The following is a 25,417-nucleotide window of genomic DNA, read 5'->3' on the forward strand; positions in this document are numbered from 1 at the left end:
GTTGAAGGGGAGGGGAGAGGCAGGAATGGGAGCAGAGAAAAATGTAGAGCTCAATAAAAATCAATAAAATTTAAAAACAAAAAGAAAGAAAACTATGCCCACATTCCCAAAAAGTGGATTATGGATGTTTGTCTTTGTTTAGTGTGTTGGTTACAAGATGTTATGAACAATGGTCAGGAAAAAAGCTAAACAAAGGAGATTAGATTAAGGGTCTTGTTTTGAAAAGAAAAAAGGGGAGTTTCTGCAGGATAATGTTTTTGTACATTGTAAACATTTGCCAATTGTATTGGTTTAATAAAACATTGATTGGCCAGTAGCCAGACAAAAAAAAGTATAGTTGGGGCTATAATCAGACTAGGAAAATTCTGGGAAGAGGAAAGAAAGACAGTCACTAGCCACACACAGGAAGAAAGATGAGAATGCCTTACTGAGAAAAGGTACCAACCTATCTGACTAAACATAAATAAGAATTACGGGTTAATTTTAGTTGTAAGAGCTGGTTTATAATAAGCCTGAGCTAATAGCCCAAACAGATTATAACTAAAAAAAGTTCGCTGTATGTTTCATCCTCAGAGCTCAGGAAAGTAGAGAGGATGAATAGAACTTTAAAGGGGATTTTAACTAAATATACTCCTGAAACTGGTGGGAACTGGGTCCACCTCTTGCCTTATGCCCTCCTGATTTCTAATTATTATGTAGATACTTAAGATCTGAACATAAACAGAAATACTAGCATTTTCTTTACAATATACTTACAGAAATAAAAAACATTGAATTCCGATACATATCTTTCACCATTTATATATCAATGGACAAAACTGAGCATTTTCTCGCTGACAAATGTGTCTAACTGATTTGTTAATGACTGACTATGCACCAAAGAGACACTGTATGGACATTTTCAATAGCAATCACCTCTTGTTAGTTTTGTACCACCTTCATTGTGGTTAATAATAATTCTAAACTCTTTACGATATTATGAACTTTAATACCCTGCCCTCTTAACCCTTTTAGTCTCATTTACATTTGTAGATAATGGATGCATTTACTGTGTGATGTGTAATGTTAGTAATTAAGATGAGAAAAAAGAGCCCACATTTGCTTTTGTTAGGGCTGTAGAAGAAGGTAGGAGTACCTGGTAAATTACTACCATTGAAGCCACTGTAGCTTATGAACTTTGTTACTCAATAAATCCTGACATTGTGGGTTATCCAGTCCCAAGAGGTCAGTCCTAAAAATTTACAAGCACTAAATGTATTCAGTGTGTGTGTGTGTGTGTGTGTGTGTGTGTGTGTGTGTGTGTGTAATTAAAGATGAGGTCACGAATTTGAGAAACAGTGGGAGAAGCAGAGAAGGAGTTGGAGGGGGTAGAAATGATATAAAAACAGTACTCATATATAAAATTCTCAAAAAGGTAAAGTTTAGTTTGTTGGGGGAAAACGGTTTTTGAAAAAAAATAGTTTGTTGAAAAAATAATAAAATTATAATAGTGTTTTGACAAAGCACTAAATTAAATTCTAATGTCACAGTTTTTTATTTCTCCCGCTACTCAGTAAATAATAAAACTAAGAGGGGTAAAACACAAATAGACATACAGGAGCGTGCCTTACCATTGGTTGATTCTTATAGGTCATTCCATTTGAGCTACCTTTAGCATACATTCATTTTTTTATTTTTCCTTAATTTTGATTTTATTTTTCAGAAAATTGAACTGAAAGTTATTTTAAATTTCCATAACATAGTATTATTTCTAATGCAACATACATTCCATGTATAAAGGCTAAATTAGTAATAATTTCACAGTTCCTTCATTTAGAGGTTTCACGTATATTTTATGCATTCATACATACAGAGAAGGCACTGGCTCAGAGCAGACACACGGTTCTCTGGCTCCTACCACCTTCCTGCCCCACTTCTGGGATGCTCCCTGAGTCTCACATGAAGGGGTTGCATTGCGGGTCTTCCAGTATTTGCTCTGTTTTAGACACAGCAGCTATACATGTTATAATATTAGCCTCTCTGGTAGCTTTCAAGTGATTTATTGAAACTTTTTTAGTCAAGGAGTTATTGTAAGCATCATAAATGTATATAGACTTGGAGATGGAGCGATGGCTTAGCTGGCAAGTCATCTTGGTGCTTTTTCAGAGGACTCAGGCTCATTTTCCACACTGGGGCCCACAGTTCCAGTTCTAAGGCATCTCACCCCCTCTTCTGGCCTCTGTGGGCAGGCACATGGGTGGTACACATCCACACATGCAGCAAAACACTCATACACACAAAATCACAACATAAACTTGTAACTTTAGTGCTCATTGTATGAAAAACTATGAATAAAGTTCTGTGCTTTTAAAATTAAGGTTACTACTTGTTTAAAAATAAAAATGATAATTACTAAATAGTAAGACACAGATAACAGCTATAATTTACATAGAACATGTAAGTTTTTAATCTGGAACTTGTATTTTCTAATAATGATCTAGAAAACACACACATGTTGTCAATGCTCAGTTAAGATACTCTGGTTTCCTTTGTATTTTTTTTTATTTAAGGGGCAGTTAATGTATAATTCTCTTTTGGTTTATAAAATCTGAAGCTTAGAATCATTGCTCTGTAAATCACCTTTATTTTTAAAATATTAATCTGAGCTGCAGGTGGAGCTCAAAAGTGATCTTGTCTGACAAACATGAGGCCTTGGGTTAAGTTCCTGAACTGCAAAAAAGTATACATGCTATCAGTCTTGCGACAGCCTACTGTTCAAGAGCATGGTGACTCACAGCTGTAACCTCAACACTTGGGAGGCTGAAACCGAAGGGATTCAAGTCAACCCTGGCCTATTTAGTGAGACCCTATCACAAACAATAAAAAATAGCTTTTATTCTGAGTTATTGTAGGTTATAAACATTATTTATGAAAATTTTCATATTTAGTTAGTGACATTTGTTACTCAATACGCCTTTCTGATTATTATACTTCCATTAGCATAGATATAAACTTAAGGAATACAATGTGCAGGAAACTGTGAAAGTCATAATCTATCAACCTGTATAGCAGACATTTACAATTTCAAAGCAATTTGAACTCTGCATTTGGGTATTTAGTAAAATATATATTAAAATAGTATCCACATGTCATAAACAACATTGCAGATTGATTGCGTGTGTCAATAAGAACATAATCTAATTATTTCATTTGCATGAGGTAAAAGAGCCTTGTGTAGAATTTGAAAGTCCACATATTTAGACACTTGAATACTGAAAACATTGCAATACTGAACTTCCCAGTCCATCTCCTTACCGTACTATTTCCTCTGGGTAGCAGTTGTTAATGCTGTTGATGTATTCCTGCAGGAGAGAGCCAGGTTCTGCTTTTATCTCTTGGACCTTTTTAAGTCCTCCGCTAGTTACAAAGAGCCGCCGAGCTTTGCTGTCATGAGGCAGCACCTTAAAGGGAAAGTGCACAGACAATCATAACTTCCTTAAAGGGAAAGTGCACAGACAATTATAACTTCCTTAAAGGGAAAGTGCACAGACAATCATAACTTCCTTAAAGGGAAAGTGCACAGACAATTATAACTTCCTTAAAGGGAAAGTGCACAGACAATCATAACTTCCTTAAAGGGAAAGTGCACAGACAATCATAACTTCCTTAAAGGGAAAGTGCACAGACAATCACAACGTCCTTAAAGGGAAAGTGCACAGACAATCACAACGTCCTTAAAGGGAAAGTGCACAGACAATCACAACGTCCTTCCCAAGCTCGCATTATACTACTGAAAATAACTTAGTAGAGAATTTACTCTCAGTGTGTCTACAACAGAGGAATTCAAATCTGTGGGTAATGGGAAGTAAAACAGCTCCTTTTAAAAGTCTACCAACTGTTGATGTTGTAGAAATTGAATAAGGCAATGAACATGAGCAAAGTTAATGCTATCTACTCATACATGAAGCTTACACTCCAGTCTCTCCACCTCTACAAAATAGAGGCAGGCTCTTTAACAAGGCAGAAGGGTCCCTCATAAACATCTAGTACTCATCCCAGATCTTCACCAGCCAATCATCAACTGCAGAGGTTGTAGTAACTCAGAGCACGGGTGCTGTGGTATTGCTTGCCTTTGCCCATGCTCTTCCTTCTCTCTAGAATGCCTTCCCATTATCAGAATTCATCCTCCCCTGCCTGGTTAACTCCAACTTGTTATTTGTGGCAGTAACTTTAAGATAATACTGGCCAGAAGCAGTGGGCTGTGTTCCAGGCATCCAGTTGAAGAGAGGCTTGCGGGATTAATTAAGCAAGGAGAGTCAAGATTATGATAGGAAAACCCACAGAGACAGCTGACCTGAACTTGTGGGTGCTCATGGACTCTAGATGGAGAGCTAGGGAGCTGGCATGAGACTGACCTAGGCCCTCTGCATCTGGATGACAGTTGGGTAGCTTGGTCTTTTTGCAAGCATTCCGCTAGCAGTGGGACCAGGACCTGTTCCTGATGCAAGAGCTGACTCTTTGGAGCCTATTCCCTATGGCAGGATGCCTTGCTCAGCCTTGATGCAGGGATGGGGAAGGCCTTGGTCCTGCCTCAACTTGATATGCCATGATTTGTTGATTCCCAAGGGAGACCTTACCTCATCTGAAAGGAGACAGAGGAGGAGTAAAGGGGGGAGCTCAGAAGGTAGGTGGAGGGAGGGAATGGGAGGAAAGGAGGGAGGGAAAACTGGTTGGTATGTAAAATGAATATATAAAAAGTTAATTTTAAAAAGGAAGAAAATGCTGGCTGGGTGTAGCACACATGTGATCTCAGCACACAGGCCAGAGGAGCGTGAGCTAGGATGACTGGGGACAGAGGCCAATCCAAGCTAAACAGTGAATCTCTATTAAAGAAAAACCCAAGGTCTAGGAGATACAGTTTAGTGGCAGAGCAAGTCTCTAGGTTTGATCCCCAGTCTGAGGTGGGAGAAAGTGGAGAGAGGGAAGAAAAAAAGACACAGGGAAGACCCTTTAAGGAACTCTAATGTCAAGTTGATAGCATAGGCCCCTGCACCTCGCATCTATCCCAGGCCTGGTCTGGACTCCAAATCCCAGCAGGCCAGGTTCTGACCCCTCCCTTGGGGTGGGGTCAAGACCACTCCCCAGGGTATTTAAGTGATCCCCCAAAAGAGGAACATGTGGTCTCCCTTTCTTTCTCCTGGAGGTTGTGTTTTTGTGGCTTCCCAGTTCCCCCTCAGGGCCACCCGAGAGCGCAGATCTCCCATTAAACCTGGATATTTCTTAATTTGGCTTGTTTTGATTTGGCTTGATTGGGAATTTTTACGTCAGCAGGGAGCTCACGTTAAGAAATATTCCTAACATCTACCATCTACTGGCAGCAAATAGTCTCAAAGATGCACTTATAGGAGATTTAATCCTATAAGCCAGCATCTTCAGTTCACTTGACTTTTGTGGTCTAACTTCCACATATTCTACTGATTTTTCTCTTTTCTATTTAATTTTTTCATATAATATACTTTGATCATGTTTCCTTTCAATGCTGCCAGATCCTCCACACCTCCCTACCCACCCAACTTTATATTGTTCTCTCTCTCACTCGCTTGCTTGCTCTCACTCTCTCTAACACAGAAACACAAAGATGACTTGTATTTGCTTAATATGAACTTTCAGCATAGGAGGTTCACGTTCGTTTTTATGGCCAGTGAAAGAGCTGGGGTGGGAGACCTCACACCAAACTCTCCTAGCACCCTGATAAAAATCTAAGCCTTAGTTTCAGTTCACTAAAATGGGACAGAGCTAAACAGACAGTCCTCAGAAAAACCACAGCCGTCTGCTGGCTCAGCAAGCACCATCCCACCTCTCACCCGCCCCAACACACACACCATCCCCACTGTCCCCACTCTCCATCCCCACCAGTCTCCTGATAACTAAAGAGAGCTTTCCCGACCCTGCTGCTGGAAGGTCCCTAACCATTAGGACCTCCCACCAATCAGCCCCCAGACTAATCTTTCTTCCTCCAATCAGCCCCAGGTTAATCCCTCCTCTCTGGAATTCCCCTAACCCTGCTTCAAAGGAGCTTGTGACCTTCTTTGGGGGTCACCAAGTACCACTCCAATGTTGGAATTAATAAAGTGCTCTTGTTATTGCATGCATAGCTGTTGGTCTTTCCTTGGGTGGGGGAGCTTCTCTCGGACCCTAGCAGCCAGTTCAGTAAGAACAACCTATCTTTCTCGTTGACCTAAAGATTAAAACTAGAAGGGGTACTGTTCTAGAGATGTTGTCTGTGGGTGACCCACGCATCCCTTACTGCTCCAGGTGACTACATTAGCCAGTCGATTCTTATTTAGCACCCAGAAGACATGAGAGTAAAAAACAGATCAGCTTTCTCCACGTAAAAATTGTCTTTGTATTATGTTGCTAGTTGGGCTGTCATATAACCAAGAGGAAAAGAACATTTCACTGATGTCTTGAAAAGGTAAAGATGACACAGATGGTTGTTACACTGAACCTTACTCAGAGGTGGTTTCATCTTTGGGAAGCTTTGTTCCAGTAACAGTGATGCTTAAAGATCAGCAAGGCCTAGAACTGAAAGCTGTTGGTGACTGGGCTTTCAGATGAATACCTTGAAGGGAGCCTACTTGATGATAGCATCTACTTTAAAGCCTTAGAATGACAGGCTGTACTCAGTGGTACACACCGACAATCTCAGCATTTAGGAGGCTGGGACAGAAGGATTGTGAATGAGCTCCAGTCCAGTGGGGCTACACAGCGAGACCTTGTTTTTGTTCATTAGTTGCAGAAATACAGTGTACAAAATGAAGAGTCTCATTTATGTGGTTCTGTAAGATTATTCAAATGAATATGTCCTCCTCTATTTAATTTATTACCTTAACCATTTGAATGTTTTGTTTCTTTTTTATTTTACTTTTAATGCTTTGTTTGTTTGAGACAGGGACTCAACTCTTTAGCCCTAGATGGCCTGGAACTTGCCATGTAGACCAGGCTAGGCATAAACTCACAGAGATACACCTGCCTCTGCCTCCCAAGAGCTGGGACTTTAAGCATGTGCCACCATGATGAGTCTGAGTATTTTTGTTCTTTTAAAACAATATTTGGATATTTTGTTTTCATTTTTAGTTATTTAATATGTATTTTGAACTAATGTAACTTTTAGTATACAGCATTTCATTTAATATTTACAATAAAAAAAAGCACTTACTATTCCCACCTTACAGCTAAGCAAACTAAGACTTTGGAGGGTCTGACTTTGCCAAAGAGGTGGAATATAGCTGGCGGTACAGTACAATGGTAGAGCATATGTCTAGCATATGTAAAACTTTGGCTACCAGGCCAAGTATAAAACAATAACTTCTAATCACACACAAAACCACTGTGGCTGGTTATTTAGATGGGCTCTTTTTCCATGCCAAGTATAAAACAATAACTTCTAATCACACACAAAACCACTGTGGCTGGTTATTTAGACGGGCTCTTTCCCATGCCGATTGTAGAGAACAGTCTTAGCAGTTCGCAGGAGCCAAACACCATATCTTACCAACTACGACTATCTCATGGCCCTTTGTCAGCTGGCATCCCAGACCTCTCAGCTTAGCATAAAAAATAGGACAGCCATATTAATAAAAATTTTTCATGAATTTTGTATATGCAAAAGAGACAGTCAAGCAATTAAGAGCACTGGTTCTTTCAGAGGACCTGGGTGTGATTACCAGAGCGCATATGATGGCTCCTTCCAGGTTCCCATAAGCTGTGCCCTCTTCTGACCTTGGGCAGTGGACAAGCACATGGTGCACAGACATACATGTGAGCAAACACTCACATATAGAAGATAAATTTAAATTGAAACATTTTAAAGCAAGTGAATATGACTAAATGACTGACAGAATCAACAGTAAACTGAATAGAGTTTCTGAAAAATATTTCAGGGGCTCAAATTTTTCTTTTTCTTTTTTTTATAAAAATCTTTGCTGTGCTCCTAGATGTCTGAGATTAAAGGACACTGGGGATGGTGGAAAGCTACAATCAATGCAAAATATCAGTGGGGGGAGGCTGTCTCTCATCATCATCACTATGTATGAACGTGCAGGCCATGGCTCACATGTGGGGGTCAGAGAACAGATTTCCAGATTCTATCCCTTTACCATGGGTGCAGGGATCTAATTCAGTCTGTCTGGCTTGCATCCATTAGCCTACTGAGCCATCTTGCCAGCCCGATCATGATGTTTTATGTGTTGGTATACTAGGTTCTTCCTGAGAATAATTTTACAAAGCAGTGTATGGTGCGGGAGAATTGTCTGTATTCTGTCAATCATGTATTTTAATAAAACGCTGATTGGCCAGGCAGGAAGTATAGACAGGTCAACCAGACAGGAAGTAGAGGTGGGGCAAAGAGAATAGGATTAGGCTAGGGAGGAGGAAGCTCCCTCTGCCATTCCTGCCCAGACCACCAAAGAAGCAGCATGTGAGCTGACAGCTGGAAAAGGTACCAAGCCATATGACTAGCATAGATCAGAATAATGGGTTACTATAAGCTATAAGAGTTAACAAGTAGTCTGACCTAATGGGCCAATCTGTTTATAACCTAATGTAGACTCTGTGAGATTTTCTTTGGGACTTGCCAGCTGTGGGGTACTGGGTGGGACAGAAACCCCAACAAGCCGGCCCTCATGTTACAAGTGTAGAGGCTAATAGGAAATGTAGAAAGGGGTGGGAGAGTTACAGTTCTCTGTGAGCTCTAACTTACGTATCTGTGTAAATAGTGGCAGGAGCTGAGTACTAAACAGTGAAGCCAGCACTCTATCTTGTAGAAGCCAGCAGCAAAGCAGCCAGTTGGCGGATGACTACCGTTTTCCTCCCTTCCTTGCAGGTATGTTTCTTACCTTACTGAACTGACCAACAACGTGTTTCAGAATATTAGGAGGTGCATCATACAAAAATGGCTCGAGGGCTGGGAGGTAGGTGCATTTTTGAAGAATATTCTTTATGGCTTTTTTACTCTGTTGAAAAACAAAGCAAAGTGCATATAAAATCTTAACAATTCATAGCCTATATTCCTACTGAAAATGGAACCAGTTTACTGGCGTAATCTGAAGTTGTAACAAATAGTTACATGAAAAACTTTTGACTGGTTTTTAATGATAGAATATCTTAGCAATTATCTTTGTGTTAAATCTTAAAAGATAAAGTGAATTGTTAAGTTTTTAAAATATCTATGAGAAAATTAAAATTATAAAGTATAACATTATAGGATATAATTTGTCATACATTACATAATTATATAGACAATGAACTACAGTATATAAAGTTATAGATATGAAACAGGTAACTAAAATATTCTAATTTTTAATCAATAAATATGATAAAATATCTATTATGCAGTGCCATTCTTAGATACATATGCATTCAGAAGTATCTATTGTGAGCATTTATAGAGATGCAGTCAGGTCACAGGTAGACATTTCCTCCTCCTCAAGGAGAAGCAAAACACAACTCCCAACACCAGGGATGGCAACACCAACCACAAAAGGACAAGCACTCAGGTGACACCATGTGGTGCATCCCCTGGACAAGCAGGTGACTGGAGGGCCTGTGCTGACCGTAGTGTGCCGCAGCTCACTCTGAAGCTGCTGACCGCGTTCTTTTGTTTCTCTTCCACACAGCAGGGCTTCAGCTGTTTTCCTGAGAAATGCACCCCTTGCGCTGCCGTGAAGCTATGTGTCCTAGTGCACAGACTTCCTTTCTCTTGAGCCTTCCAATCTTGTTATTGTTTAGTAAATGCTCTTGAAATGACCATTTCACATCACAAATTTTGTAATTGGATTCTACAAAACTTTTACCATATATGTGGCAGCAGTAAATGATCTCTTGAATCTTAGACTTTTCTTTAGACACCCAAACGAAGCAGACTTGTACAGCCTTTTATATTTTAATTCACATATTAAATAAGATGTAAGAAATTCAATCCGACATTTCCCCAACAAGTTTTGTAAGCTTAAAATAAACTCTCATTTCAACAATATTACTATATTGTTGTAGTGGTTTGGATGTGAAATGTTCCCCCATAGGCTCAGGCATGTGAATATGTTTCCCAGTTGGTGGTGTTATTTGGGGAGGCTTAGAACCTGTGCCCCTTGCTGGAGCAATGGTGGCTCAAAGCTTGTAGGAGTGGCCAAGCAATGACTAGTGAAGTCCACACCCAAGATTGCCTGGATGGCCAGCAACAGGAAGCTGGACGACCTAGAGACATAAGGTAGAACCAAACATGACTGGTCAAAAAAAAAAAAGTCAATCATTCTTAACGCTATTCTGTTATACTCAGAGATCAGTGCCTAGCCCAACTGTCACCATAGAGGCTTCCTTCAGCAGCTGATGGCTCCATAGTTAAACATTACACAGAGTTCAGCGAACCCTGCAGAAAAGGGAGGAAGGATTGTAAGAGTCAGAGGGTCAAGAGCACCAGGAGAACACCATCCACACAATCAACTAAGCAGGGCTCATAGGGGCTGACAGAGACCGGAGCAGCAATCACAGAGCCTACACAGGTCTGGGCTAAGTCCTTTGCACAGAGGTTGTAGTTGTTTAGCTTAGGGTGTTTCTGGGACTCCTGACGGTGGAAAAGGAGATGTCCCTGATTCTTTTGACTGGTCATGGGACCCTTTTCCTGCTACTTGGTTGCTCCATCCAGCCTTGATATGAGGGCTTGTGCCTAGTTTTATTGTATCTTGTCATGCCATGGTAGGTTGATATCCCCGGGAGTCTGCTCTTTTTGAAGGAAAGTGGATCTGGGGGAAAGGGAATGTGGGAGAAGAACTGGAAGGAGTGGAGGCTGCAGTCAGTATGTACTGTATGGGAGAAGACTAAACAAAAAGAAAAAAGAAGGTGTGGCCTTAGTGCAGGAAGCCCAACACTGCTGGTGGGTAGGATGGGATGTTTATAGACTACCAAAGTTGAACCAAGACCAGGTGAACAATCTAAATAGACCTGTTAGTCACAAAGAGTTAGAAGCTGTTATCAAAAATCTCCCTACCAAAAAAGCCCAGGACCAAATGGTTTCAATGCAGAATTCTACCAGAACTTCCAGAAAGAGCTAATACCTATACTCCTTAATGTATTCCACAATATAGAAACAGAAGAGTCATTGACAAACTCTTTTTATGAAGCTACAGTTACCTTGATACCAAAACCACACAAAGACACAACCAAGAAAGAGAATTACAGGCCAATCTCACTCATGAACATCAACACGAAAATTCTCAATAAAATACTGGCAAACCGAATCTAAGAACACATTAGAAAAATTATCCATTATGATCAAGTAGGCTTCATCCCAGAGATACAGGACTGGTTCAACATACGCAAATCTATCAATGTAATCCATCATATAAATAAACTGAAAGAAAAAAATCATGATCATTTCATTGGATGCTGAAAAAGCATTTGATAAAATTCAACACCCATTTATGATAAAGGTGTTGGAGAGACTGGGGATACAAGAATCATACCTAAATATAATAAAAGCAATATACAGCAATCCGACAGCTAATATCAAATTGAATGGAGAGAAACTCAAAGCCTTTCCACTAAAATCAGGAACACGACAAGGCTGTCCACTCTCTCCATACCTCTTCAATATAGTGCTTGAAGTTCTAGCAAAAGCAAAAAGACAACATAAGGGGATCAAGGGGATTCGAATGGGAAAGGATGAAGTTAAACTTTCGTTATTTGCAGACAATATGATAGTGTACATAAGCGACCCCAAAAACTCTACCAAAGAACTCCTACAGCTGATAAACACCTTTAATAATGTGGCAGGATACAAGATCAACTCCAAAAACTCGGTTGCCCTCCTATACACAAAGGATAAAGAAGCAGAGAGGGAAATCAGAGAAGCATCACCTTTCACGATAGCCACAAACAGCATAAAATATCTTGGGATAACTCTAACCAAGGAAGTGAAAGACCTATTTGACAAGAAATTTAAGTCTTTGAAGAAAGAAACTGAGGAGGATACCAGAAAATGGGAAGACCTCCCCTGCTCTTGGATTGGGAGAATCAACATAGTAAAAATGGCAATTCTACCAAAAGCAATCTATAGATTCAATGCAATCCCCAACAAAATTCCATCAAACTTCTTCACAGACCTTGAAAGAACAATAATCAAGTTTATATGGCAAAACAAAAAACCCAGAATAGCCAAAACAATCTTATACAATAAAGGAACTTCTGGAGGCATTACCATCCTTGACTTCAAACTCTATTACAGAGCTACAGTATTGAAAACAGCTTGGCATAAGAACAGAGAAGCAGACCTATGGAATCGAATAGAAGACCCGGATATTAACCCCACAAACCTATGAACACCTAATTTTTGACAAGGGAGCTAAAGGTATACAATGGAAGAAGGAAAGCATCTTTAACAAATGGTGCTGGCATAACTGGATGTCAACCTGTAGAAGAATGAAAGTAGATCCATATCTATCATCATGCACAAAACTCAAATCCAAATGGATTAAAGACATCAACATTAATCTGTCCACTTTGAACCTGATAGAAGAGAAAGTGGGAAGTAGTCTACAAGATATAGGCACAGGAGGCCACTTCCTAAGTAGAACCCCAGTAGCACAGACAATAAGAGAATCAATGAATAAATGTGACCTCCTGAAACTGAGAAGTTTCTGTAAAGCAAAGGACACTGTCATTAAGACAAAAAGGCTACCTTCCGACTGGGAGAAGATCTTCACCAACCCCTCATCAGACAAAGGTCTGATCTCCAAAATATACAAAGAACTCAAGAAACTAGACACTAAAACTCTAATTGACCCAATTAAAAAAGGGGGGAGGAACTTGGACTTCCCACAGGGCAGGAGACCCAGACTGCCCTTGGGGACAAAGAGGGAGGAGGAGAGGGAGGGGGGGAGTGGGAGGGCGTTGGGAGGAGGGGCGTAAATGGAAACTTTTTATAATTTAATAAAATTACTTTCAAAAAAAATAAAATAAAAATAAAAATAAAAAATGGGGTACTGACCTGAACAGAGAATTCACAACAGATGAACTTCGAATGGCCAAAAGACACTTAAGGTCATGCTCAACCTCCTTAGCGATCAGGGAAATGCAAATCAAAACCACTTTGAGAAACCATCTTACACCTGTCAGAATAGCTAAACTCAAAAACACCAATGATAGCCTATGCTGGAGAGGATGTGGAGTGAGGGGAACACTCATCCATTGTTGGTGAGAATGCAAACTTGTGCAGCCACTGTGGGAAATCAGTGTGGCGGTTTCTCAGGAAACTGGGAGTCAACCTCCCTCAGGACCCAGCAATTCCACTCTTGGTAATATACCCAAGAGATGCCCTATCATACTACAAAAGCATTTATTCAACTATGTTCATAGCAGTACTATTTGTAATAGCCAGAACATGGAAACAACCTAGGTGCCCCTCAATAGAAGAATGGTTGAGTGTGGAACATATACACATTAGAGTTTTACTCAGCGGTAAAAAACAATGACATCTTGAATTTTGCATGCAAATGGATGGAAATAGAAAACGCTTTACTGAGTGAGGTAACCCAGACCCAGAAAGAGGAATATGGTATGTACTCACTCATAAGTGGATTCTAGCCATAGTTAAAGGTCTTGGAGTCTATAATTCGTGATCCTAGAGAAGCTAAATAAGAAGGTGAACCTGAAGAAAATCATATAGTTATCCTCCTGGATATTAGAAGTAGACAAGATTGCCAGGCAAACTTGGGTGCACGGGGGCTGGGGGTGGAAGTAAGGGGAGATGGTTAGGGAGAGGGGAGAGTGGGAGGATTGGGGATGGCTTGGGGGAATGGGAGGGGGGAGGGAGGAAGGATGTTTATGGGAGCAGGGAAGTTTATATATCAACTGAGGGGGCCATTTTAGGGTTTTCAAGAGACTTGGTTCTGGAGGGGTTCCCAGGCCCAAGGAGAGGTCCCCAGATTGTTCCCTGGGCAGCAGAGGAGAGAGTGCCTGAACTGGCCTTGGCCCATAACCATACTGATGAATATTTTGCATGTCACCACAGAACCTTCATATGGCGAAGGATGGAGATAGAGACAGAGACACATATTGGAACACTGGACTTAACTCCCTAGGTCCAAATGAGAAGCAGAGGGAGGGAGATCGTGAAGAAGGAAAGCAGAACCAGAGGGAACCTTCATCCGACGATGGATGGAGATAGAGACGGAGATCCACATTGGAGCACTGGACTGAGCCCCCGAGGTCCAAATGAAGAGCAGAAGGAAGGAGAACATAAAAAAGCAAGTCAGGACTGTGAAGGGTGCGTTCACCCACTGATACAAGGGGACTGATCGAATGAGAGCTCTCCAAGGCCAGCTGGACTGGGATTGAATGAGCATGTGATCAAACCGGATTCTCTGAATGTGGCTGACATGGGGGCTGACTGAGAAGCCATTGACAATGGCACTGGGTCTGGTTTCGTCTGCATGGACTGGCTTTTTGGGATCCTGGTCTGTTTGGATGCTCACCTTCCTGGACCTGGAGGGAGAGGGGAGGAACTTGGATTTCCCACAGGACAGGAAACCCTGACTGCTCTTGGGAATGGTGAGGGAGGAGGAGAGGGAGTAGGGGGAGCGGGAGGGTATTGGGAGGAGGGGAGGAAGTGGAAATTCTTTAAATAAATAAATAAGGAGAAAAAATAAAAAGAAAAAAAAGAAAAAGAAAAAAACTACGTTGTAAAAACATCAAAGTAAAAAAAAAACCACCTATGAGTGAGTACATGTGATACTTGTCTTTCTGTGTCTGGGTTACCTCACTCAAAATGCCAAAATGATATTATACAGCAAAATAATAATAATAATAATGACATCAGGATCCTTTTTGGGTAGAGGGTTAGATACAAGGTTTCTCTGTAGCTTTGGAGCCTGTCCTGGAACTAGCTATTGTAGACCAGGCTGGCCTCAACCTCACAGAGATCTGCCTGCCTCTGTCTCCTGAGTGCTGGGATTAATGGCGTGCACCACCACCACCCGGCTTAACCAAATGTCAAACTAAGATAAACATTTAATGTTGATGCCTCAAAACAAAATAAATGAAAATAGACAAGTATGTTCATAACATGTATATAAGCTCATCAGAATACCTTAGTTTTTATTCAAGTGTTTGGAATGGGAAAGGAGCGGGCAAAAAGTAATATTATGTGACAGCATGCTAACAACTGCTCTCCGATTCTCCCAGATTAGATTCAATTATGGATTAAGCAGTGTTTATAGCAGTGATTGTGTTCGTTAGTTTTATGTCAACTAGACACAGCTAAAGTCTTTTGGGAAGAGGGATCTTCAATGAGAAAAGTGGTTCTACATGATTAGGTCTATAGGCAAGTCCATGGGGAATTTCCTTGATTGATAATAGATGTGGGAGGACCCAGCCCATTGTGGGTGGTGCCAACCCTAAGCGGGTGGTTCAAAATTGTAAAAAAAAAAAGGAAAAAAAAGCAAGCCATGAAGAACAAAATAGTAATCAGGGCTCTAACATGCCTTCTGCTTCAGTTCCTGCCTCCAGGTTTATACCTTGGACTCTCTGGACACAATGAGCTATGACCCAGAATAGATAAGCCAAATAAAGCCTTTCCTCCCTGAATTGCTTTTGGTCCCATTGTTTTATCACAGCAAAAGAATCCGTAACTAAAATAGTGGCATGCCTTTGAGCCAAAATGAACTTTAGCATAGCCTTCTAGTTTGCCAGAATGACAGATGAAAATACCACAAGACAGTTCTTAATGTTTTCAGATCCACTTTTCCCCAGTGTAGTAGTGTCAAATCAAGCACAGTTGACCGAACTCCATCCTAAATCTATAAAACAACAGTTGATATAATCCAAGAGACCTTAGAGAAGGGGAAGGAGAATGGTGGATCCCTACAATAAGATGCTCAGAGGAATTGAAGTCTGAGGAAGATTTTGCAGTATTAACATCAGGACTGACAAAGGACAGTTTTTCAGTTTAAGATATAGAGAAGCTACTAAAAGCAATTAATTAATTTATAGTAAATAAGACACATTTGATAAACTAAAACACATTAGGAAGGAAATCTGGGGCTGATGAGATAGCTCAATGAGTCAAGATACTTATTGCCAAGTCTGAAAACCTGGGTTCAATCAGCAGGGACCCACATAATGGAAGGAGAGAACTAATTCTCACATGATGTCTTCTGGCCTTCCCAAGTATACCATGGTATGCGTGTGTGCACAAATACACACATGCTCAAACAATCAGATAAACATAATGAAATTTTAATAAAATAGCATGAAAATAATACTTCATAGGAAATACCAACAGAAATATAGTCTAAAAACATTAATTTTATAAACAACTTGATATCTTTAGAGAATGTCGTTCTGAAACACACAACTAATCCATTTTTAAAGGAAAGTGATCTCAATTCTTTTGATAAATTTCTATTTCTTTTTTCAAGATAGGGTCTCTGGTAGCACATCTTGGCCCTAGAGTCACTCTGTAGCCAAAGATGGCTGAACGTGTCCCCTCTTCCTCTATCTTTGGAGTCCTAAGATTATAAGTGTATACCACCACACTTGATTTTAAATTTGTATTTCTTGATTTAGAAAAATCATATTATCCATCAGAAAATTAAGACTTTAAATCACATGTTAAGAAAAAACTAGTGGGCTGGAGAGATGGCTCAGTGGTTAAGAACATTGCCTGCTCTTCCAAAGGTCCAGAGTTCAATTCCCAACAACCACATGGTGGCTCACAACCATCTGTAATGATGTCTGGTGCCTTCTTCTGGCCTGTAGGCATACAAGCAGACAGAATACTGTATACATAATAAATAAATAAATATTTTTTAAAAAGAAAAGAAAAAAACTAGTTCTATCTAGCACATCTTTCCAAACCATAAAGGCTAAACACTCACTTTCACCTGCAAGTCCTCGGAGCTCTCTGGAGACATGTACAAAGAAAGCAGAACTGGCAGAGTGTTTGTGACCGCAACAGCTCTGGCATGCTCTGGCGTGTGTCTTCCCAGCTGTCCTAAAGCCCAGGCGGCAGCAGCCTTAATGTGATCTTCTGGTTCTTCTGAGAGGCAGATTGATAACTGGGGTACACCCTGCCAGGGACCCAAAGAGCGAGTGTTATATGTAAATCTAGAGCGGACATCAAAAGAAGGCATATTGACCTTCATCCCTTTCTCCCAAATGACTCAAGAAATGGGCACATCATAAAGCTTGCTGCCATTTAAGCCAACTAACTGGCTAGAACCAACCTGTATTAATTATCTGTAACAAGCTAACTTAACTATCCTTGTATCTCTAATAGCTTTTACTTCCCAAATGCTACTGTGATCAACTAAAACTATTTAGGATCATAAAACCTTTCTTTTTTTCTTGTTTAAAAAGTTAGCAAAGGGGGCCTGAAGAGATGATCCAGCACTTAAGAGCACTTGCTGTTTTTCCAAAGGTCCTGGATTCAATTCCCAACAACCACATGGTGACTCAACAGCTATCTACAGTGAAATCTGATGCCCTCTTCTGGTGTGCAAGCATACATGCAGATAGAGCACTCGTGTACAAAACATAAATAAATCTTTTTAAAAAGTTAACCAAGGACTGAGGATACAGCCAAGAGCCCTTGCCTAGCATTTGTGCAACCCTGGGTTCAATCTTCATCAGTACACACACACACAACATTAATTTATTTTTACCAATCACAGTAAATCTGAAAGCAACATGATGGAGTAAAATTTTAATAATATGAGCAAGTGGAATATGCCCCATTAATATGTTTCTTGAAGTAACGCATATTTATTTATTTATTTTGGTCAACTTAATTACATCTTTGCTCATCCTAACAAGCTTGAATGCCTAAGTAGGAATGAATCCTTTTGTTAAACTAGTAGAATATGCTTATACTTTATATCATAAGCATTAATGTTAACTAAACGGTAAAAACATGACTACTTAGAAAACCTCAAATATATCACAGCTTATGTATCAAAGGAAAGCAAATCAAATTCTAATTCCAGACTCTTGGTGAGCATATTTTCTAATTTGATACTATAGTAATTACCCCAAAGTCAGTACCCAAAAAAATCCTCTCAGTATCAGAAGGCCATGACACCAGGCAAAGGTTAAAATTATTAGGTTGCAGTTCAATTTCCTAAGGAGACCTACCATATTGTTTCATTTGTTCCTTTCCTACAACTGCGTATTTTGTCCACTAATATATATACTTAACAGATAAACCAGATAACAATAGCTAAAGGTGGTAATAATTATTGTCATTTTCCCCACGCTTTCTCCAAGGTTTACTCTAGGAAATAGACTAACAAGCACTGAATTCAACAGTGAACCAATCGGGAAAATGGGTGATTTTTTTTTTTTTTTTTTTTTTTTTGCTCTGCTCAGTTAGATTTTCTCTTCTGATGGAGAACATCAATTTACCATTCCACCATAGAACAGCTGACTACGCCACCGTAAATGAAGAACACACACCTTGGAAATGATCACTGCCATGGCCAGGTTCTCAGAATGAGCAGCCACATAACCCAGCAACATGATGCCAGGCAGCCGTATGTTCCCTTTGCACGATCCGATGCAGTCAATCACAGCAGCCACGCCTCCTGCATTAACAATCAGCTGTGACAGCTGAGGAAAAAAGCCCAGATAACACAAGATGATCTTTAAATATGGCTTGACCACACTTTATTTAGGACTTAAAATACAACTGACAAAATTGAACTATGACGTAGAGAAACTCTTGGACTTCCTAAAGAAATGCACAAGTATAGCACTCTTGCTGTTTACAGATACAGGTGCTGTGAGAAACCTTATTCTGTGATTCACTTTCTTCACATCAGTGGAACAAGCTTTCCCTGTATAATGGATGTTAAAATCCTTTACCTAGAACCTAAAATTAGAGCTAGTTTATAACTATCTAATCACTCAGCTAATATTAATCACTGAAAACTCCGACATTAGAAAAGTCTAACCCACTTGCCCCTTTGCTGACAACGACTAGTAAGCTGAGTATACTTTGATTATGGAAAGTCCCATGCAAATAAAGATAAATGAAACATGAGGACTAATGTGTAATAAAATTAAAACCGTTAAACAACACATGCACAGAAATGGTTAAAACGTCGGAATCGGCACGGGCTTTCTTTGTGTTTATTTTTTCCATGTATATCTACAGAACTGATACAAGCCAGGAGATCTCTGTGGTCTGAACCAACCTTGCTCCCAGCTGACACACAGTGACAGAGGCCCACAGCCCCTTACACCTAGACATGGAAAGCTAAAAGTGATTAGAAGCTGGGATTTAAATTCCAACTACATTAACATAACTCCATAGTTCTCAACTGGAGGGAATGTCACAACCTGCAGAACATTTAGCGATGGACAGAGAACTTTTTGATTGTCCCCACCTGGGAGAGGGGTATTGAAGCCATCGAGTGGGCAGAGGCCAGGAATACTGGCACTCACTAGAACTAAGTATATTGCATCTTGAAGCGTGATTTTCAGTTGTTTGATTGTTTGTTTTTACCTCAGGTGTATGTTTTGCAATCTCTCTAATTAAAGTGCAAGTGTTTTTCTTCACGTATTCATCTTTGTCCTTCAGACAGGTGAGTACAACCGGGAAAATCTCTGCTTCAACAACCATCTCTGCCAGATCCACCGAATGCTTTGCAATCTGACTGAGAGCAGAAAGGACCTGGCGCTGCCGAGCAAAAATAAAATGTAACATTAGACATTATATGAATCCAGTTGTGCACCTTAGAATTCAGAGGTTGTTTTAAAGGATTTATAATATTCCCAAGCAGTGCTGTTTTGGAAGGCATGAAGAAATTATGGGGAGCAGCTGAGGCATGGCATCGTGTGGCAGGGTCAGAATTACTGAAGACACCAGGAGAGGCCACCAGTGAAGGTGCAGCCTCAACGACAGTGGAGACGCCAGCACACTGGAACGACAAAGGACAGGGGCGGGTGTGGAGTGAAGCTGCCCTGAGCCTAGCAGACAAGCCGTGTGTGCTGCAGATGGCAAAACTGAGAAGTACCTGTGGAGAGCAGATCATGAGTGGACCAGAGATAGCAGGCACTGAGTTATACTGTTGGAGTTTGTTTTGCTTTAATCTGATGTGCCCTGGCTTTTCCATCTTGGAATGAGAGAAGTAAGTAACGTTTTTCACAGGATCTTTAACGAAACAGTGAAGTTTTAAAGTGTTGGAATTTCTAAAGATATGGGACTTTAGAAATTGTACTGTATTTATAATACATCAATATGTTATATTAATGTTAAATCTTGGGGGTGAACAACAAAGAAAAGGTTATGGTTTAGAGTGATGTGCTTATACATCACAGATACAAGTATGGAATATCATAGTTAGCTTCAGCTGTCAACTTGACACAAACCTGCAGTCACCTGGGAAGAGGGAACATTAAATGAAGAAGAGATTGGGTTGGCCTATGGACATGTCTGTGAGGCAGTTTCTTAGCTGCTAATTGATGTAGGAGGCTTCAACCCACTGTGGGCAGTGCCATCCCTAGGCAGGTAGACCTGGGTTGTATAAAAAAGGGGCAAGCCAGGAAAGCAGGCCAGTAATCAGCTTCTCTCTGGGGTCTCCATTCAGTTCCTGCCTCCAGTTTCCAGCCTTGAGCTCCTGTCCTGGTTTCCTTGATGATGGAATCTAACCTGTAAACTAAATAAACCCTTTCCTTCCACATTGCTTTGGTCATGGTGCTTTTTATCATAGCAGCAAAACAAATCCCAATCATATCTTTACTGTATAACCCTTATAGCATTATTTTCACATATTAAAAAGTCAACTATATATCTGTATGTTTTCAACTATATTTACTAATTCTTTTTACTATATAACATCAATACATACATTTTTTCATTTTCTTAGACCATAAAAGCACCGGCTTGCCTGTCTCTTAACCTCATTTTTATTACCTTCAATTTTGCATCAGGGTTGAGGATCATCTGGGCTAAGTGAGCAATCGCTCCCGCATCCACCACCGTCTGTGCTAACTCTGGAGAATGCTTTGAAATATCACTGAGAGCAGAGGCAGCAATCCTTTTCAAAGCAATTTCTGGCTCCTGGATACAGAGAACTAAAAGAGGAATTGCTCCTGCATCCACCACAGCTTGAGATAATTCTGTGGGTCCAAGAAAAGTTAGTGAGTACAGGTGGCTGACTCTTGGGCAAGCCATTTTCACACTGACAAGTACAGCAAATAAAAAAGATGAGGGTATATGTGACTCTCTAGACAGCTGCATTTTAAGTCAGTAGATGGCGTAGGTGATCTACGTTTTCCTCACACACACCACATCTACCAGAGAGAAACAAAAAAAGAACTCCAAGCATGATTTGTATAATTCATTAATATAATATTCATAATTTCTGTTAATTATTGACCACTAGGCATGGTGATCAATACTCTTTAAAAGGTAAAGGAAGAAGTTCAGGAGTTCAAGGCAAGCCTCAGATACATAGTAAGTCCGAGGCTAGCCTAGGCTACAAGAGGCCCTGGCTCAAAGAGAAAATCATATTACACAGTTCAAACACTGGGCTTAAATCAAGCTGGAACTGACCTGGAAGCCTTGTACCTGAGGGCTAGCTCTCAAATATCAGAAGGTGCTATGTAAGCGGCCAAAGAAAAAGCAGTCAGCAGTGCCACCAGCTGTAAGCTTGTGAACCACAATAATGCCCAACTCGGCAAAATAGCCTTGATAGTGCAATAGCAGTACTGTTATCTTGTGGGTAACCAACAGCTATCTAATTGGATTTCAGGTCTGATCAATAGGATGGAATTTATGATAGGTACTGGAAACCTAAACAACTGGCACTGGCTAGAGAGGTTATAGACCCTAGACCCTACCACTTTCCTAAACCAATACAATCTATAGCTGTATTCTAAATACTTGTCCTTGGCAGAGATTCATGATTGGTCAAAATGCCAAGAAAAACTGACCAACCATTGGGCATCCAGCCCCAAATGATAGATTCACAATGCAACTCCTATACCTGGGGTTCAGAGGAAAAAAAAATCACAGAAGGGGAGGGGGTAGAAGGCTTATAAGAGCTGCAAGATGGTTTCTTCTAGGCAACCTGCACCGGTGAAACCTCAATGATACAGTTTCCAAAGCAAGACCTCCATAATAACAACACAAGCTGACATACCAAAATGGATAACAAAACATAAATCATCTTTTGTAAAATAATTATTTCTCTTTATACTCCCACATATTTTATCCTCTGCATGACCTAGTAGGGGTGGCTGCACATACGAACTCACAGAAATTATGACAGTCTTTATATACGAGACCTGTGCAAACGTAGTCAAACCAAATCCCAACATTAGAGAGGAGGTAGACAAGAAGTCTCACCCCTAGCCGGGGAGCTATTGGCAATTGATAGCCTCTGGTGAGGCACAGTTGGTTTCCTTGTAGAATATATCTCCTAATAAGTTGACCATGCTCCAGTCAAAGGCCACACATACAGAAATATATGAGCAGTAGAAACTGGACATCAAGGATATATAAAAATAAAAGATAACATAGAGTTAGGTGGGTATTGTTGTGGAATATTAGTTGAAGATGTGTTACATTAGTTTATGCTGTGGAACATTTATTTAGTGATGCAAAGATGTATTATATTCTTTTATGTTACACTTGTCTATCTCTGTGAAGTTTTTTTTTTTTGCCTGTCTAAAATACCTAATTGATCTAATAAAGAGCCAAATGGCCAACAGATAGGTAGGAGAAAGAATAGGCAGGGCTGGCATATAGAGAGAATAAACAGAAGGAGAATAATGTGAGATTGGTGAGCGAGAAAAGGAGAAAGAGAGCAGGACATCAGGGGCCAGCCATCCAGCTACACAACCAGCAACAGAAAAAGAAAGGAATGAAGAAAAAGGAAGAAAGGAAAAGAGGGGGTGAGGGAGAAAGAGAGAGGAAGAGAAAGAGAGGGAGGGAGGGAAGGAGAGAGGGAGGGAGGGAAAGACAGAAGGAGGGAGCAAGAGAGGGAGGGAGGGAGAGAGGAAGGAAGGAAGGAAGGAAGGAAGGAAGGAAGGAAGGAAGGAAGGAAGGAATAGAATAGGGAAAGATAAAAGCTCAGAGGCAAAAAATAGATAGGGTAATTTAAGTTAAGAAAAGTTGACTAGAAACAAGCCAAGCTAAGGCCAGACATTCTCAAGTAAGAAGAAGTCTCTGAGTGTTTATTTGGGAGCTGAGTAATGGGCCCCCAAAGAGCAAAGAGTAAAAAACCACCAACTACAGGATATGGAATGAAAGGTTGGTGGATCTGGGAGGAGTTCAAGGAAAGGGTGCATCTGATCAAAACACTTTGAATGAAATTTCCAAACACACACACACAAAAATTAATAATAATAATAATAATAATAATAACTTAAGCATGAAAGGGTGTTTAACGATTCTTTTTAAAGATAATTTCAAGAATTTCTACTACTAGGGCTAAAGAGAGCAGCAAGCAGTTAAAAGGACCCAGGCTTCATTCCCAGCACCCACGTGGCAGCTCATACCATCTGTAACTCCAGTCCCAGGGGTTCCAACACTCTCTTCTGGCCTCTCCAGCACTGCACACATGTGGTGCACAGACACACAGCAATCAAACACACAAAATAAAAATGAAGATGATTTTTTTAAATTACTAGTCCTGGAAAGATGGCTCAGTGGTTAAGAATGCGCACTGCTCTTTCAGAGGACCAGAGTTTGGTTCCCAGGACCCACATCATGCAGCTCACAATTTCAGATTTCAGGAGTCTTACACCCTCTTTCAGATTTCCATTGGCACCTACATATATGATATATACCCACACAGATATGTACATATACATAAAATTTTTAAGAATTTGTACTATATATTAGAAACATTCATTTATTCATACTTCTGTTGTTTTTATTAATACTCCTACATATTTTAAAAAGTAACCTTTTTAACATTTATTCAGTGTGTGTGTGTGTATGTGTGTGTGTATGTGTGTGTGTGTGTGTATGTGTGTGCGAGCGTGTGCGTGCGAGTGTGCGTGCATGTGCCAAGAAAGACGTGTGGAGGTCAGGTGAAAGTGTAAATCAGTTCTCTGCTTTGACTGTGTGGGTTCTGGTGATCAAGTTTAGACTGTCAAGCTTAACAGCAACCTCTACTCTACCTGCTGGGCCCCAAAACATTACAAATTTAAATGTTAAGAGTTACTCACTGTTACCATTTTTAGATGTCTTGGGGAATGGACTTTTATGCGTAATAATTTGAATCTGACAGCCAAGCGTTTTCAGCACAGGAATAGTTGACCCTAATTGTCCGCATCACTGTGAGCAGAGAACAAAGTCAGGCTACTCCTCCTTGAACTGCAGAAGTGTGAGAGGTGTGATCTTTATACACTTCTCCATCTCTGGAGCTTTCCATAATTGTTTCTAACAGAGCTGCAAAGCTGATAGGCAACAATTTTTAAATAATAGCAACATTTAAAACTGGGACAAATGAGTGTTTACTTCATACTTATTCTTAAAATGTCTGCTATTTGTGGGACCTGCCTGGAGTGTTTTTGCTTATTTGGTTCTTTTTCTAGCATACTGGTGCTGCACCGAATTGTACTGATTTGGCACCAACAGCTGTAAAGTGAAATGGATCTAAATCTTTAAATAATCAAAAATCACAGAATAAACTTAAGGTTTACAAAATAGAACAAGGATAGAAGGGAGGTCTTTGAAGATCAACCACATCACAAAGTTAGTTCCAGCACGAGATGGGTGGGACATTAGAATTGACTCAGTGTCTCACTCAGACGTCACAGAGGAGCTTCCCTTGTGGTAGTTGAGAACTAACAGAGACCCACAACTGAACAGTATGCAGAGACCTAGAGACTTTGGAACACTGAGTCCCAAAGGGTGTGTCCTCATCAACCCACTCTCTTCAGGGCTTTGGGAGCTATGAGGAAGAGGAGGCAGGAAGGCTGTAAGAGCCAGAGGGGATGAATGGCTCTGACGAAAGAGTGTCTTCCATACACAACAGACTGCCACAATGTGAACTCTCAGAGACTGCGGCGGCACACACAGAGGTTGCATAAGTTCAATTCAATGGAGTTCTCACACTGAGATAGGGAAGTGGGCAAGAGCTCCCATCCCTAACCAAGAAGCAATCTCCAACTGTCATCTGCTTGCCAGTGGAAACCCAGTTTTCTTCAATGGAGTCTCACTGGGATATAAACCATACTTAAGGGCGGGCCTCGTGCTCAGCAGTAGATGGCCAACCAGAAATGAACTCAATGCTATTTTTGTAGACTACTGTCTCATATTGCTTTGCTTGGGCATTTTTTTTTCCTTACTTGATTTCTGCTTGAATATTATGGTCTCCAATTTTGTGTTTTTATGGGTTTTGTGTGAGTTTCTTGTGCTTTTCTTTCT

General features: G+C 40.4%; 1 protein-coding gene across 3 annotated transcripts in view; it reads right to left on the reverse strand.

The window, feature by feature from the left end:
* LOC125411936 (sperm-associated antigen 6) overlaps nt 1-25,417 on the reverse strand; it is a 74,311-nt gene that overhangs the window by 3,105 nt on the left and 45,789 nt on the right. For 2 of the 3 annotated variants that reach the window (XM_085684652.2, XM_048452423.3), the window contains 6 exons: nt 20,948-21,153; nt 19,538-19,711; nt 18,487-18,639; nt 16,911-17,102; nt 8,877-8,993; nt 3,295-3,440 (listed from right to left, as the gene is read on the reverse strand). In XM_085684652.2, the coding sequence (XP_085540778.1) occupies nt 3,295-3,440; nt 8,877-8,993; nt 16,911-17,102; nt 18,487-18,639; nt 19,538-19,711; nt 20,948-21,153 (988 nt within the window). The remainder of the gene's footprint in view (nt 1-3,294; nt 3,441-8,876; nt 8,994-16,910; nt 17,103-18,486; nt 18,640-19,537; nt 19,712-20,947; nt 21,154-25,417) is intronic. The other variant, XM_048452424.3, reaches the window with a different exon arrangement.

This window comes from Myodes glareolus, chromosome 2 (genome assembly GCF_982192425.1).
Source record: "Myodes glareolus chromosome 2, mMyoGla1.1, whole genome shotgun sequence".
Lineage (NCBI taxonomy): Eukaryota > Metazoa > Chordata > Mammalia > Rodentia > Cricetidae > Myodes > Myodes glareolus.